Consider the following 16,820-nt stretch of genomic DNA (forward strand, 5'->3'; position numbering starts at 1 on the left):
AGGCCCTGGGGACCGGAAAGGGCCTAGAGACACAACTGGGAACCCCCGATGTTCTGGACCTCCGCCACGTCCAAAACAGAGAAGACACACAGACACCGAGTGTGTGCGGCCTCGGCCTCGCCCCTAAGTGTCTGTACAAATTAGTGTTGGCACCGATCCTCTGCGTCGCTCTTCAAGAAGCAACGTGCTACCAGAAGGTCAAAGCGCCCAGCAGAGGAGACCCGTCAGGGACACACAGAACTGGACTGCAACGTTAGACAGTGTGCTGGGCCCTGTTGGGCTACACTCACTGATGGTGATTTCCACTTGGTTAGTGTAGTCTATGGCGACTCCCACGGGCAAGGAGTCGTCGTTCTTGTCCGTCACAGGCAGTTCGGCTCGACTAGAATCCTCCAGCAGCCAAGATTCCCAATTAATCTGGGAAGAAAGAGAAAAGAGTAGGAGAAAATGCCACATCAGAGCTTTGCATGGGCTCCTCCCAGCACTGTTCAAACACGAGAGAGGAAAAAAGACAGCACGCCTGGGTTACATCGTGTGGACTGAGACTCAGAAATCTGGGGAGATGATCTAAAAGCCATGAGCACCCCATGACGCAAGGGGCTGATTTTCCCAATCCAACAAGTCCCTGCCTCGTGCACAAATACTACCTACCGCCCACCACAACCAGAGAGAGCCCTGAACTTGCTGGGCAAACCCCACAGTAGCACTAAGCCAGCCACCCCTGCTCCGAGGCCTGGGATTGTGACCAGGGCCCCCAGTGGTCCCTGCGGGGGTCCTGAGCAGAGACACCAATAAAGTTGGGCAGCAACCTGCGCTCACCGTAGAGTGAAGGTGACCTTCATTCTCGTCTGCCCAGGACCCGCATGGGTCCACCTGCCTGCCTCTGACAAGCCGCTGAGTCCCTCCCAGTACACCCTCCTTGTGCTTAGTTTGCTTGAGGGGCTGTTCCTTCCAGCCAGTGATCTCCGAGTTTTAAGGATCACTAAGACTCCTTCTAATGTTCAGCACTCAGCAAAGCAGTGCAGCAGGAATCTGAGGGGAACGTGCTCAGTGGGGAGCAGAGGGAAACGAGAGGCTGTTCAGGAGGTGACAGGATCACACTCCATGACTAAGCGGTGGCGTGAGTAACAGTCACGTTCGGAATAATGTAAACAAATGGACCTCCACTTGGAGCAACGATCTCCAGACAGTCTTACTCACTCACTCACTCACTACAGAACACAGTGCGACAGTATCAGCTTTGACAACGCGGAGGACAGGCTGGGTGGTGGGGTGGGGCGCCGAGAGGCCTCTCCCCCCAAGTGGAAGATTGAGAAGCAGAGTGTGTGGCGCCACCGTCAGAAACGAAGGTGGAAGCAGGAAGTTACAAAGGTGACCAGAGAGAACACTAGGACTGCCACAGCCCCAGGGAGGAGGAGGGAGCATATAAGCCGACTCCGCAGCTGCCATCGCAGCCGCAGGTCTCAAACGAATAACGAGTAACTCGTGAGGAAGCAAGTTTTGTTTTAGGGATAAGGACGTAACCGTTAGAAGATAAAATTTACAGGTTAAAAATGGTCCCCTCTGGAGAACAAAACTGGATCGGGACAGGGTGAGGCTGTGGTGATTTTTTTCATTCATGATCCCTGCTCCATGTACATAAATTATTTTGATAAAAAGCAAAGATAATTGTGTGTCTTTGTTGTGCAAATACATAAAATGTGAGTCTACTAGAAAATCATTACTGAAGTAAATCCGAAAGCAAACGGGACTGCTGAGCTCTGACCTACGACCCCAAAGTGGCCCCGCCCGGACCCGCGCCAGCTGCGCGCTGACAGTGAGGGCCCTGCTGCCCAGTGCTGGACCAGTGCTGGACGGGTGAAGAGCCACACGCACGTGTGTACGGGGTACACAAAACATTTTTAAGATCAAGGCAAAGCGTGCAATCAAAAAGTCTTCCCTCACCACGTCCCCTCTGCAGTCACTCTCGGTGACCGAGCGCGGTTTGGGGGGCGTGCCACCGCCGCCTCAGCCCGCCCCCTGCCCACCAGGAGGACCCAGTGACAGAAGGCAGGCAGGTTCTTACACACATCTCCGCTCTGGCGGTCTTTCGAAGAGAAATAGAGACTATTTCTGGTGAGCGCCAGTTTGGTGTGACCTGCATGTCCCTCTCTGGTTATCGAGGGTGGGCTACGGTTAACTGAACAGGAGGGGCAGGCTCAGTAACAGGGGAAAACGAGGGCGGTCAGACAGAGCAAGGCAGGAACAGCCTCCCGTGCGCCCAGGGACATCCGCTGCAGGTTGGGGACACAGCGTATTGGACCCATGCACCGCGGGGCCCCTAAGAGAACAGAAGCACTTTTTATAACACTTCGAATTCTGACACCCAAGTGTGTCCAGCACAACATCCCGGCCATCTGGTCCAAGACACCATGTCACTTTAGCTTTGCTCTCACCCAGCAACTCACTTTAAAGGGATGTGACCTCATCTAAGTTTTAACCTCAGGGTTACTCCCCCCCCCAAATCTTTCTCAGGAAAGCTGCCCACAAAGTGACAAAAGGGAGGAAAGTACCTGATCGCCTTGTCGAGCAAGGATGCTGACTTCTGTGGAGGCCGCGGAGGCCGCCAGCACCAGATCCCTGCAGAAGATAAGCCAGAAGATCATTAAGTCCGACAGCCCCGACGACCTGAGTCCGTGAGAACATCTACGAGGGCTGCCTGGAGGGGTCAAGGAGAAGCTGAGCTTTCCCAGACGGCTGAAGAAAGGTGAGAAGACTTTTTTTTAATTTTAAAAAGATCTTATTTATTTTTAGAGAGGGGAAGGGAGGGTAACATCAATGTGTAATTGCCTCTCAATGCGTCTCCTACTGGGGACGTGGCCCGAAACCCAGGCATGTGCCCTGACTGGGAACCAGACCAGTGACCCTGTGGTTCTCAGGCCAGCACTCAATCCGCTGAGCCACACCAGCCAGAACAGTGAGGACACTTTTAGATGTAAAACTCAACACTTTAGTTCACAGGATAAGGCCCTGAAGACTGTGTGAAAGGCCGCCCAACCAAGACCCAGGCGAGACCGAGAGATTCGGGCTGGAATTCTGAGCACACAGCACACAATCCCACCAACAGGACAGTCCCGTTAGAGGAACCGCAGCCTTGCGCCAAGTTATCTGTCAAAGGGAAGCTTCTGCTCTCAGATGGCAACTTTCATTATGTTCCTTAAATACCAGTATTTTCGTAAGTTGTCACTGTGGTTATTAAGAAAAGGGGATTTTTAAAATTAGCACACACTTGAGCTACGCACTTCCAGGCTGGGGAACTGAAGGCGTGGCCAGAAGGCATTATCCAGAGCCAGCTGAAAATACGTTCATGGCGCCTCTAGCCTCCATTCTCCTCTCACAGTGACTCGGGCGGGAGCAGAACCCGCCCTGGGCCCCGCTCACCAGTCTTCAATGTAACTCAGGTAGTAGTGGTGCTGTCTCTCCGTGCAGCAGCCGTAGCAGGGTTCCATGAAGTTCACGAACACCTCAGGGTGCTTTTCTTCTTTCTTCTGCAATGAACAGAACAAGGACAAAAACTCAGGTGCGGCTCATCTTTAATCCTATACAGTTCACGATCTTGAACAAGAAAACCAGTTAAGTTTTATGAGAAAAGCTGCTCAAAAATCTATGTCCAGATGGACAGGCATGATGTAAAGGCCGAACCGAGGGGTGTAAGGAAGAGGAGCGGTGGCCGTCAACCAAACTGAATCCCAACTGTCGGTTTCCGGCCGCTGGACAAGTGTGTACAGGTGACCCAGCCTCTCTGATACTCATCTTTCTCACGTGTGTAACACACCTACTAAACCTGTATCAGAGGTTGCTGAAAGTGTGAGATGAAACGACACATACAAAGCTTCCAGCCCAGACGAGGGACGCAGGCACTCAAAGGAACCCCTGCTAGTGTTCGTGCCGTCCCCAGGAACAGAAAACCGCCACGACGTTTGAGACAGGAATACACTCACTACCTTCCTGAGCTACACGATGACATTTTGGTCCATTTTGGCAACAGACCACACATAGGACTGTGACTCGCTAAGATGACGTGAAGCTGAGAAATTCCTCTCGACCAGTGATATAACAGCAAAACACCTTGGCCATCATAAAACTGTAGAGCACAGAGCACACAGACGTGCTCAGTACCTGGACACGCTGCACAGGGTAGTGACCTAGGAGCTGCAGGGACTGGCATTTGTCACCTGAAAATGTCTACTTGGCATAGGATTACTTTAAGCTTTAGTTCTGAGAAGGAGCAGACATGAAGACACTCTGAAAGCCAAGTAGAAGTTGCATTTGTAAAACATTTACTGGGGAAATTTCCACTATAAGGGTGTTTCCCTTGCAAGAAGGGGGGCGTGACCTCCTCTCTAGGACCCCTTACCAACGCGGAAGGAAGGCGAGCTCGTAAATGTGCGTAACGGCCTTACCCTTTCCCTGGCCACTTCCCAGAACTGACTCCCCGCTCCCCCCCCCCCCCCCCCCCCCGTTTTCCTTTGTCCTCAGCTGAAGATGGTATTTAAGGAGGTGGACTCGGCCCTTTCAGACAATTACTCAGTTTTCCATGAATACAGGAGGTAAACATGTTATTAACTTTTTGTTTTTCTCCTAAGCATTTGTCTTTTGTGACAGGGATGTCTTAGCCCAAAACACCCAAGAGCAGAGGTGTTTTGGGCACTCGACCACGCGGCCTGGGTTGGGGGGAGGCTGGGCCACGTGGGGTGTATGAGGGCCCAGTCTAGGACAGTGGCGCGTGGAGTGACAGTTCTCAGAATAAACCTACGCTGCAGCGGGGCGCAACTGTCAACACGCTGTAAAGTCACTGTATGAGGAACCCAAAAGGGTTAAAAACGGAGCTAAATTAATCTGTTCAAAGCCAAATCAGATTTTATTCAACATAGAAAGATGCTTGCAATTTACTACCAGCTAAAATAAGGTTGCAAAACAGAAGGACAAGTTTAACTCCACTTCTGTGGTATTTAGACATTCACGTACATGTTGTCAATTGTTTTCTGGAAATATGTCCGCGCACTTTTTTTTTTTTAAACTCCAGGCACTTCAGTGAGCCTTTGCAGACACTGCCTTTCTTCTCGGTGCGGACAGTGGCTGCCTCCCTCACACCTGGTCCTGGCTCGAACGGCTCCTCTCAGAGCCCTTCTTCGACCCCATCGCAGCCGTCCCCGGTCCCCGGTGCCCCCCTCTCAGGCCCTGCTCTATTCCGCCGTCACCCTCAGCTCCCGTGATCCTGTGCTCATCTTTGCACTGGCACACTCGTGAGGATGGGAGACCCACCCACGAGAGCAAGGACACAGCACGCTTGGCTTTAACCTAACACACTGTAGGCATTTGATACACAGCCAATGGATAAATAAGGGGAAGCATTTTAAAGGTATTCTCTCGCTTTTCTAAAATACCTTAGAGGTTAACATCTATTGAGACTCAGTTTACAGCTTAAGCAAAAGAAAGTTTTACAGTTTTTTTCACCTTACGACTGATTATAGTAGGACAGGCTCCAAGTGGAAGCGGTGTTATAACTGCAGAACCAGCTCAAAATGGCCCCGTCCTGACAAGGTAAGTCACTTTGCAGAGACAATGGACCAACGCTGTAGTCATGCAGCCAAAACACGTGCAGAGGAGGAACACCCCTCCGGCTGCAGCTGGAACCAAAGTGTCACCCTCCTCAGGGAACCAAAGGACCGAAACACAACAGAACTCGAAGACAGAACCCTCTCGGAAGCGAAGGGCCTGAGGTGCAGCAAGACCGGTGCTGAAGCTCCGTATGTATCTGAAGCTCCCTACGTATCTGATCACAGTGGCCGAGTCCCAGAGCTCTCCAATCAGAACTGCACAGCCAGCCCTGTTCCCCGCAACCCTGCCTTTAAAAATAACCCTTGATTAAGAAAGCCAGTGGGGAGTTCGGGTTTTAAGCTGCAGCTTCCCATTCTCCTTGCAGGCGCCCTACGACCAAAATGGCTTTAATTCCTCCGCTGCAAACCTCAGGCTGCACACGTTCAGCGTGTGCCTCTGCTGCACACCGGGCGAGCAGGCCCTCGTTCAGTTCGGCAACGTAAGTCTGGTCCCCAGACCGACGGTGCAGTTTTGAAACCTGAAGGCGCACCATCGCCACCAGAACATGAAAGTGAAGGCTGAGCTGCAAACTTCATTAGGAGACGTTTCTGATTCTCGAAGCACGGAGACACCCTTTTCATGTACCCACCGGGAGCAGTGCCATCACGACGTCGGGAGACGTCTCCAAGGACCCGTCTGCAGCAGCGTACACTATGGCAAAGACGTAGGTACCGATCCACAGCACGTCTAGGACTGAAAGACACGCGCCCTAAATGAGCAGCTTGCCTGGGACAGCCCGGCATGCCACAAAACCAACATCTTACAGGTAAAAAACCCAATTACTACAGCTTTCGCCAAGGTCCAGATTTCACTGATTACAAGCCCAAATTTACCCCCAAGTGGCATTTTCCCCCTGTTGGATTATAATCAGGGAAAGTTATGAGAATTCCAATGTAAAAAACCAGAGCCCAGTTAATGCCAGCTGCCGTGAGACACAGCAGTCTACTAGATGGCCATCCCGAGGACCAGACCACTGACTGACAGTGTGCGTGTTCCCCGAGGGACAACAGCACGCCCCTGAGCAGGGATGCAGGCGCATCATGTGGCCAAAACTTCCGGGACACAGACGGCACCAAACGGAAGGTCAGCCCCATAGAAAAGCAGACACATTACCTCGGACCGGGTGATCTGACTCATAAAACGGAGGACAAGGAATGACTTTTTTTTCCTGCAAAGTCTGAAAGAGATTTGAAAAAAGAAAGAAGTGTCACATGAAACAATCCCCAAGCCAATGAAACTGTCAAATCCAGTCGCCCCCCTAGAAGCCACCTAAGTTTCCCCTCCCCAGTGAGGACAGCCTGAACACGGGAAAGAGGAGGTGCCTGCTTCTGGGGTCCTGTCCCACAGAAACACACCAACATGTTCGGATGCAGGTAATGGGGACGCTCAGTGCAGCCCTATTTACAGCAGCAAAACCACTCCTACCGACAGATGACCGTCGGTAATGGAATAGAGGGATAACTTTCAGCACGGCCATGCACTGCACTGCCACGCGGCCATTCAAAAGAATGAAGGGGCTCTGTATACGTAAGTAGGCAAAAGGACTCCAATATACTATTACATTTTTAAAAAAGGGAAACAGCAAACCAATAAAATTAAACCCACTATATTATCTTTTTACAAGCTAATGCCCTAAAATATGGACCGAATTTCACCTAACTTTTTGCAATGACAAATAACAAACCCTAACCTCAAGCCCACACCACTGTGGTCACTGCCTTGCACCCCCCACAGAGGACAGTCTCTCCAGGAGCTACAAACAGCAGCACAGGCCTGGGCGTCGCCTGTGAACCCCTCCTCCCCGCCCGGGCTCACCCAGACACACGGCCTCTCTGAGTGCGTCGGGAAACCACAGGCGCAGGATGACACAGCGCATGTGCAGCAACCTGTGTGCCCATTGGCTCTGCTGCCCGGAGTCACAGAAACAGAACCTTCACAATGGGCTCAGCCGGAGGCCGAACGCTGCTTCGCCTGAAGCGATTCTGCATCACAGTATCAGCCTTGCACCTACTCCTCTTCCCCTTAAGCCGTCTTTATGGAGTGGATTGAGGACACAAGGTTGAGGAACCGTGTGTAGAAAATGGTAGCATTTTATTTAAAAAGCGAAACAAATCATGTCTGGTGTGGCTCAGTGGACTGGGTGCCAGCCTACAAACCAAGGGGTCACTGGTTCGATTCCTGGTCAGTACACATGCCAGGTTGCGGGCCAGGTCCCCAGTTGGGAGGTGTGCAAGAGGCAACCACACATCACTGTTCCTTTCCCTCTCTTTCTCCCTCCTTTCTCCGCTGTCTAAAAATAAATAGTGTACACAGAGTCTATTTGTATGCTCCTCCAGAGCAGAGGGGACCCCGGAACATGGACCAGGGGATGGAAGGGAAGAGGGGCTCCCCTCTTTCCTGCACCCACTTATGTACTGAAGAATTTGTTGCAATTAGAATAAATAACATTTTAACAGAAAAACACACCAAAGATGTCCCCACACCACCCTCACACCAGGGGGTAGCTTCTGTGGGAACAGACCTGAAACCATGGCAAGACTTACAGGGAGGTACTGGACCACAGTGCCGTTCTGCTTCCCCACCGCCAGCTGCTTTCCTTTGGGACTCCAGCACACTGAGCAAAGAAGAGAGGGCCACCAGTGAAAGACTGTGGGGGCAGGGGGGCAAACCGTGGGAGCAGCACAGGGTCAGCACCTGGTCGCCGACTGTTCTTGGTGTCAACACTATCACAGATCGGAACACCAGCTCTCGCTCTCCTAGTTCAAAGGGTCACCCTTCGGCAAAGTAAGAAAGAATAAAAATCGCTCTGATGACACAAGCCAATTATGACTTACCGCTGGGCCACTGAATCAACGGCTAAAAATGCTTTTCAATGAAGTATTTCCCAGAAAGCTGGAAGTAGGCAAAACTCTGTAGTCTTTAGACAAGACCGGGGACTAGAGAAGGTTTTCAAACACCAAGAAATCACTGTCTTGCCCCTATTTGATATTTCTGATGCCTTTCCTCTGAAAAGCACAGATGACTTACAGAGTACTACTACTTCAGATCCAGAAACAGTTCTTCTCAAAAGCACAGTTCCTAACCAGCTGCACCAAAATATTTCTTCCTCCAGAGAACCCAAGCACATGCAGATTAAATCATGCTATTTAGTTTCATGGATATTAACTATGGAAATAAAGAATCTCTCTCCACTTCTACCAAATAATAACAAATACAACATTTACTTTTATTTCCAGAAATTAATTTTCAAAGAGATTAGCATTAATGTACGTCACAGAGTAAAAGCCTTTATCACCCACCAGACGTCACTGCTACTGTGGAAGGAAGCGTCGCACACACTTTCACTGTTTCGGTGACTTGCAGGACAGCGATGCTGCCATCTGCCAGACACACTGCCACCATGGAGGGGACAGCGGGGTTCCACTTCATATCGATCACCATGCCGCCTGCATCTTTCGAAAGCTTATGATAGGCAAATGGGCGTTTCTGTTGTTTAGCCTTTTAAAACAAATGGCCAAAGGCAAAAGAAAATCGATTAATGCATAAATACTTCATAGGGGGAGGAAATCATTGAATATTTAAGTTCACGCCCTGGCCAGGTAGCTCAGCTGGGTAGTTCAGCTGGGCGTGTCATTCCGACATGCCAATGCTGCAGGTTTGATCCCCGGTCAGGGCACATACAAGAACCAACCAATGAATGCATGGAAAAGTGGAACAACAAATCGATGTTTCTCTCTCTCTCACAAATCAATAAATTAAAAAAAAAAAGATGGTCCACTTTTCTCCATGAACATGGAAAATGTAGCTCTACACAATAACCCCTTTGTCACACAACTTTGAAAATGGCAATCAATTATTCTGGCACAATGGAGGGACTTCCAGCAGAAGTTATACAAACGCAGGGTAATCAATAAACAGCGGACACTAGATTACAACCTGGGCTCTGCTTCTTAATAGCACTGGGCCCTTGGAGAGGTACGTAAACTCTCTGGGCCTGCGTCTCCACCTACAAAGTGAAGACCGCGGCCCCTCCTGCGCAGGGCCCTGGCAGGCACGAGTGAGGACGAGGCAGGCAAAGCACCAGCACAGCGCCTGGCAGTCCGTGCAACGCTACTATGGACTGTTACATCATTACTGACCTTCGGGAGTGAAGACACTGCACAAGGACGTCAGAGACCCAGGGTGTTGTCACTGTGACATTACCCATTAGCTCTGTGGTCCTGGGCAAGTCACCTAAAGCTCCCTAGGCTTTCACTGTCTCACATGTACATGAGAAATGATAATGTCTCAGGTGCTATTGTGAAATAACTTCCTGAAGTCCCTCTACCTCAAGGATCACTGATTCTATAACTGAGAACTTTTTACAATCCAAATCTGAATATATACCAGGAACCCCTAGGCCCTGTGTTGACACCAGAGCCGGCCAGTAGCTTACCTCGTTTGAGAATGTGCGAACATCAAAAAAAGCGATAACGGAACCGTATTCACTGGACATCATGCACACGGAGAGTGTGAGGTTATCACAGCTCAGGGCCAGGTGACGGATGGGGAATTTCATAGGAACTAGCAAGCCTTGAACTTTATCCACTGTAAAAATGTAAAATAAAAAAGGGGCAGAAAATGGGATGTTCTAAGCATACATCACAACTGCTTTACCCAGTCTTACCCAGTCTACATGCATTTCCGCCAACACAGGAACAGGCCCCGATGCGTACTCAGGCAGCTACACCGCAGCCTTCTTACAGGTGTGTAATGGCGCACAAGGCCCCGGGAATTCTTCCTCACATGACTGGGGAGACTAACTGGCAGTCGCCTCTGTTGAAAACGATGTCCTCAAACTGGGTTTCCAGACTTAATTCCACCAGGGGGTGGAATTGCCCCCCACACCAACAAACAATTCTCAGGAGTCTGAGAATTCAACTCAGTTCCGACACTACCTTCCCAGAGATTGCATCAGGATCCAAAGGTCAAGTGTTCAGTCCTATGAGACTGAACCCCACCCCCACACTTCAGGCCCAGACTTGAGCCCGGGGTCTCTGTGCTTCTGACCAGCTGGGTTCAGACTGGGGGTCTCCATGAGCCCTTGAACTCAGAACGCCAACTGCAAGTCCAGTTTGTTGCCTGTACTTCTGACCAACTGGCTATAAATCACAGGTTTCCCACAACTCATTCCTTGGGCCCAATTAATTTGCTAGAACCATTCAAAGAACTCAGAGAAATACTGTACGAGGTGGTACCATTCCCCCCAAAACCCCATAATTTATAAAAAATTGTGTATTTATTCTTGCATGTTTAAACTTCTGTTTGCACTTTCAAAGTACTCTCCATCTGATGCAATATACCTATCCAGAAGTTCTTCCCACTATTCAAAAGTTTTGAAATTGTTGATTTTGATACCTTTTAGTGCTTCTGCCCTTTTTTGTTTTACCTCTTCCACATCGGCAGAACATTTCCCTTTGGAGACTTTCTTCATCCAGGGAAACAAAACGAAGTCACTGGGGGCAAGATCAGGTGACTAGGGAGGGTGGGGCACAGGGGCATACAGTTTTTTGGTCAAAAACTGCAGAACACTCAGCATGATGCGGGCAGGTGCGCCTGTAAATTACTCACCATTAAACAGGCAAATGCGTTGAGAGAGTCTTTAAGAAAAATTCACTGATTCTGAATGCAGCCTCTCACAACAATGCCAGCTGGTACAGACACAGATGGGTTCCTAGAACACTCACCTAGTGGGGGAAGCCTGTACTCCAAGGGGCCCGCCCTCCGGAAGATGATTCCAGTTGTTTTGGATTACCTCTTGTGTGTTCCTGACTAGACTGGTGGTTTACCGTGAGACTGCAACTCAGGAACAGCCAGACGGGAGAGGTGCTGTGCACAGGCAAGGTCTAGGGAACGGTTTGCAGCTTCCACGCCCTCTCCAGGCTGCCAGCTTTTTCTTACTGTTGTCCAATTACAGTTGTGCCCAGTTCCCCCCATTACTCTCCCCTGCCCTCCCACTGTCTTCATCTGTGGGTCCTTTATACATGTTCGTGACTTGACCCTTCCCCTTCTTTCTCTGTTATCCCCCTCTCACTTCAGTTTGTTATTTCCATGTCTCTGGTTGTATTTTGCTTGCTTGTTGGTTTTATTGATTAGGTTCCACTTACAGGTGAAGTCACATGGCATTTGTCTTTCACCGCCTGGCATATTTCCCTTAGCACAATGCTCTCCAGTTCCATCCATGCTGTCACAAAGGGTAGGAGCTCCTCCTTTCTGCTGCATAGAATTCCACTGTAATCGTACCAGTTTTTGAGCCATTCGTTTACTGACGGGCACTTAAAGACTGCTTGCAGCACTTAGCTATTGTAAATTGTGCTGCTGTGAACAATGGGGTGCACAGGCTCTTCTGCATTGGTGTTTCAGGATTCTTAGGGTATATTCCCAGCAGTGGAACTGCTGGGTCAAAAGGCAGTTCCATTCTTAATTTTCTGAGGAAATCCCATACTGTTCTCCACAGTGGCTGCACCAGCCTGCCTTCCCACCAACAGCGCACTAGGGTTCCCTTTTCTCCACAACCTCACCAGCACTTGTTTGTTGATCTGTTTATGATGGCCATTCTGACTGGTATGAAGTGGCATCTCTCTGATGGCTAGTGATGCTGAGCATCCTTTCATATGTCTCTGGGCCCTCTGTATGTCCTCCTTAGAGAACTGTCTGTTCAAATCCTTTGTCCAATTTTTAACTGGATTGTTTGTCGTCCTGGTGTGGAGTCATATGAGTTCTTTACACATTTCGGAGATCAAACCCTTGTCTGAGGTATCATTGGCAAATTTATTTTCCCATCTGGTTGGTTCTCCTTTCATTTTGCTGATGTTTTCTTTGGCTGTGCAGAAGCTCTTATATTTGATGTAGTTCCATTTGTTTATTCTTTCCTCTATGTCTCTTGCTCTAGGAGACATATCAGTGAAAATACTGCTGCGTGGAATATGAGATTTTCCTATGTTCTCCTCCAGGACTTTTATGGTGTCATGACTGATGTTCAAATCTTTTACTCATCTTGAGTTTATTTTTGTGTATGGTGTTAGTGGTCAGGTTTCATTTTTTTTGCATGTAGTTGTCCAGCTCTCCCAACACCACTTGTTGAAGAGACTATTTTTACTCCATTTTATGCTCCTGCCCCCTTTGCCAAATATTAATTGGCCATAGAAACTTCAGTTTATTTCTGAGCCCTCTGTTCTGTTCCATCAATCTATGTGTCTGTTCTTATGCCAGTACCAGACTATTTTGATGACAGTGGCCTTGTGATATAGTTTGGTATCAAGTATTGTGATCCTTCCTACTTTGCTCTTTTTCTCAAAATTGCTGAGGCTATTCGGGTCGTTTATGGTTCCACATAAATTTTTGAAATGTTTGTTCTATATCTGTGCAATACGTCCCTGGGATTGTACTGAATCTACAGATCACTCTGGGGAGTATGGGCATTTGATGATGTTCATTCTTCCAATCCATGAACGTGGTGTGTGCTTCTTTTAATCTGTGTCTTCCTTAACTTTGTTCATCAGTGTCCTGTAGTTTGCCGAGTACGGGTCCAGGCCTGCACCTCTCCCTGCATCTCCACACGCTCACCAACTCGGAAACTCTCCAAACCATCCTCCTCAGGGCTTTACGAGGGCTTCACCGCAAAGACACAACTGATTAAATCACTGGCCACTGGTGATTGAGTCAACCTCCTGGGGTAGGGTCTGGGGGAGCTGAAAGTTCCAGCCCTCCAATTGCAAGGTTGGTTCACTCCACTGAAAACCAATCCTGATCCTTAGGTGCTTCCCCAAATTACACCATTAACGTAAAAAAACTGCCCCCACCATTTCAATCGCAATCTTGCCAACCTGTACCCATATTTTTTTGCAACAATGCTCCAAACAGCACACTCCCATTTGTTTGGATCAAATTGTTGTGTCAACTAAAAAGCCATGTACCAAAACCTTTCTCCAAAACAGGCAGAACCCAGGTTCAACTGAGCAAAAATAAATGCATGGGGGAAATGGCAAATTCTTCTTTCCCATAAGCTCAAAGGAACAACTTATCAACAAAGAGATATAAAAGGACCAAAAAGAACCAGAAAGGCTTCCAACATCTGACCTAGAACTTATCCTTAGGGGCCAACCTGAGGACTAGAGAAGTTTTCATTTTAATATTAGAATTTCTTAGGAAGGGAACTAGATTAGCACTTCACTCACTATACTCCTCCCTCTTCTATTCAACACAAAGCAAGTAAACTTACCTATCTTATTGGGATCGTCTCCAGGTTTATTTTGAATAAGAAGATTTTTAGTAGGAAAAATCTGCAACCCACTGGCCCCACCAGCGAAGACCAGTCCGTACTTGTTGGACACAGCAAGCAGACTCGAACGTTCCTTGGGCAACTCCTCAGGGGATTCAAAGATTCTCACCTTCTTCAGGGCCCTAAACTGAAAATCCTGTTGCAAGAGATCAAAATGAGGTCAGTGCAGAGAAAATGGGAAATTAAATCCTGCCTGTCATAGTCCAGAAGACCCAATTCCAGTACAACAAAAACACCCGTTACCCCGAAACCAACAACTGCACGACTTCGTCATTTTTAAGCTTCCTATGCAAATTGTGGTAGTTGGCATAGTGCTTATTAATACTTATTTCGTGAAATAAATTTTTAAAAATTCTTCCATGAAGCCTTCCTTGACTAACTGGCTCACACTGAACTTTTCCTTTCCTGAATTCCTAGTTTACAGTGTCTACCACCATACAAGCTGATGTTGTTATTTACTTATAATCTTATCCTGTTTTGTAGTATGCATTATCTCAGGATCCAGAGCAGTGCTTCATAAATTGTTGAATATTGAGTACATCCCCCACTACACTGTAAGCTTGACTATCCAGTGCAGTGCTCAACACACATACATGGGAATAAAGACACAGGAAGATAACCAAAGCCCAAGAACTGACTTACTTGCATCAAATGCTCAACAAAATTCCATCACACACACACAAAAAAACCAAAACGGTATGTATGTTAACCTCTTGGTGTTCACACAGGCTATGAAGCCAGGCTTAACCCACCCAACTCTGGAGCTTCACCTAACTGCTGCCTCCCTGCCACAGGTGCACCTGGGCCACACCCTGCACCACCTCCAGCCCTCACCTATGTCCAGTTTTCATTTCCTTCCATTTCCACAGCAGTTCAGGGCCTGGCAGCCTTCCCCCACCTCCTGCCAATGCTAGACTCACCCAATCTCCCCAAAATTTATCTATATGCTTTCAAAGACAATTTTCAGTGTGCACCGCTTCTTGGTAAAAAGAGGTCCATAAGTTTACCAATCACAATGTTAAGTTGTACTATAAAAGCTTTTTTTCCCTTTCATTCTAAATTTACCTTTAAGTTGAGGTTTTGGTGAAAAGAATGTGAATGCCCTTCTGCTTACATTCCAAAGTGTAAGGGCCAGAGACAGCCTTTCTCAGCCTTCAGTTTTGTACACTTAGGGTTTCATGAAGCATCCCTCCCACACCCCCCAGACTCATTTCCTTTGATTCAATGTCTAATGCATACATATTCTGAAAGATGAATGAAATGCTCTTAATTTCCAACTGATCAGAAATCCACACAGCTTTCCAGGTGAAACCACAGTACAGTTTCATACAGGAGCAGAATAAAATTTTAGTCTTTCTGACATTTCTTATCCTGGCAATCCCAAATATCCTTCTGGGGCCTTGTCCCATGGAGGCAGAGAGCCGGCGAGACGAAGAGGCCCAAGAGTGCTCTCCTTTCTGTTGTAATCGGTAACTCAAAGGGAGATTCCATCTTCTGAGTCTGTGGTTCTAAAACCTTTTTTCCCTCTGCTCCAGCATATGTGATGAATACGGCACTCGCAAATTGGGGGGGGGGGGCTCCCGCAGGCAGTGATTTTGACAAAGAATCATCGCTCTCTAAAGGTGTGGATTACTACTCCCTAAGCGGATGTCAGTGATTCGTTCAAACAAACGCCTAAAATCTTCCTGCAACTCACTCCCTTTCGAGTTTATAACTATCATTGGGATCATCTGCCCCCTCTTCAGTTTCCTGACTTTGGCAGATTTCCAGTACCAGGAGAGTCTTTCTATTTATCACCAACGACAGGTGATAAATCCTCCCGGCTCTGTGTTCGGCAGGCCCAGACAGAAACAGTACAGTGAGGCAGAAAGAGAGAGTATTAAAAACAAAAACAAAAACAAAAAAAAAACCCCAACCCACCACCTGAATTTCAGCCTCTGTCCAATGTGACTTTGGGTAAGCTACTTTCCGAACCTCGATTTCCTCTTCTAATACTAACTTTTTCGCAGGGTTGCTGTGTGATTAACACAGTACCTAGCACATACTGAACTCAATAAATACCTTATTACCACTACTCCGACCACCACCGAAAAGTAGCTAAAGTAACCCAGGTGTCTCGCACGAGACCAACACGGGAAGGGGAAACTACTCTCCGCGGGGCTACAACGCGGACGGCAGGAACAGTGCCGCAGGGTATGCAGGCGACAGACAACTCCGAACGCGGCAAATGTTCAAACAGGAGGCGGGGCAGCCGGTACCCGCGCGGCGCCGTTCCGCGGGGCTCTATCTAAGGCAACGCTGACACTAAGGAATGGAGGGAAGCCCTGGCCAGCCTCTGACCTTCATCTCCCGCTCGGGGATCATGGCATCCATCTCGTCTCCCATTGCGCCGCCCTCAGGTGGTCGAAGCAGCCGCCGCGGCCCGCCGCGGCCTCGCCCGCCCAGCGCAGCCCACCCCCAGGCGGACTTCCTCCACACAACGCTACCAGCGCGCAGCGGTCTCGTACTTCCGGCGCGCTTTGGTGGCGTCACGCGTTTCCGTCCGTGGCGTGGTCCTGGAGGCTGCGAGATAGTCTGAAGTCGCGCCCTCTATTGGCCGCCGCCTCCCATTGGCCCGCTCCAGCGGAGTAGGGGGTGTGGCCCCGGAGCCCGCGAGCCAGCGTCCCGAACCATCCAGGTGCCAACCCCGCCTTCGCAGCTAGAGCCGGCTCAACTTCGCGTTTGTCTGTCGCCGGACGGCGCATGCCCGAGCGCTCAGGGCTCTGCGATGGGCCGAGACCCCTTGGTAACTTAACTTTTGCACCCAGGTGGTTATGGATAATTCCGGACTTAGAGAAGTTAGGAAATTAATAAGTATTTC

At 49.0% G+C, this 16,820-nt stretch overlaps 1 protein-coding gene across 2 annotated transcripts in view; it reads right to left on the minus strand.

The window, feature by feature from the left end:
• Positions 1-16,456, minus strand: part of NUP214 (nucleoporin 214) — a 78,999-nt gene extending 62,543 nt beyond the window's left edge. For both annotated transcript variants that reach the window (XM_037158519.2, XM_037158523.2), the window contains exons 1-10: positions 16,301-16,456; positions 13,901-14,096; positions 10,076-10,227; positions 8,940-9,138; positions 8,184-8,254; positions 6,754-6,817; positions 6,230-6,333; positions 3,421-3,527; positions 2,553-2,619; positions 291-417 (exon numbers count right to left, since the gene is read on the minus strand). In XM_037158519.2, coding sequence (XP_037014414.2) covers positions 291-417; positions 2,553-2,619; positions 3,421-3,527; positions 6,230-6,333; positions 6,754-6,817; positions 8,184-8,254; positions 8,940-9,138; positions 10,076-10,227; positions 13,901-14,096; positions 16,301-16,345 — 1,132 coding nt within the window. In that variant the 5' untranslated portion in view covers positions 16,346-16,456. The remainder of the gene's footprint in view (positions 1-290; positions 418-2,552; positions 2,620-3,420; positions 3,528-6,229; positions 6,334-6,753; positions 6,818-8,183; positions 8,255-8,939; positions 9,139-10,075; positions 10,228-13,900; positions 14,097-16,300) is intronic.
• Positions 16,457-16,820: the final 364 nt, after the last annotated feature.

Source organism: Artibeus jamaicensis, unplaced genomic scaffold, assembly GCF_021234435.1.
Source record: "Artibeus jamaicensis isolate MK-2021 breed Jamaican fruit bat unplaced genomic scaffold, CSHL_Jam_final contig_471, whole genome shotgun sequence".
NCBI classification, from domain to species: domain Eukaryota; kingdom Metazoa; phylum Chordata; class Mammalia; order Chiroptera; family Phyllostomidae; genus Artibeus; species Artibeus jamaicensis.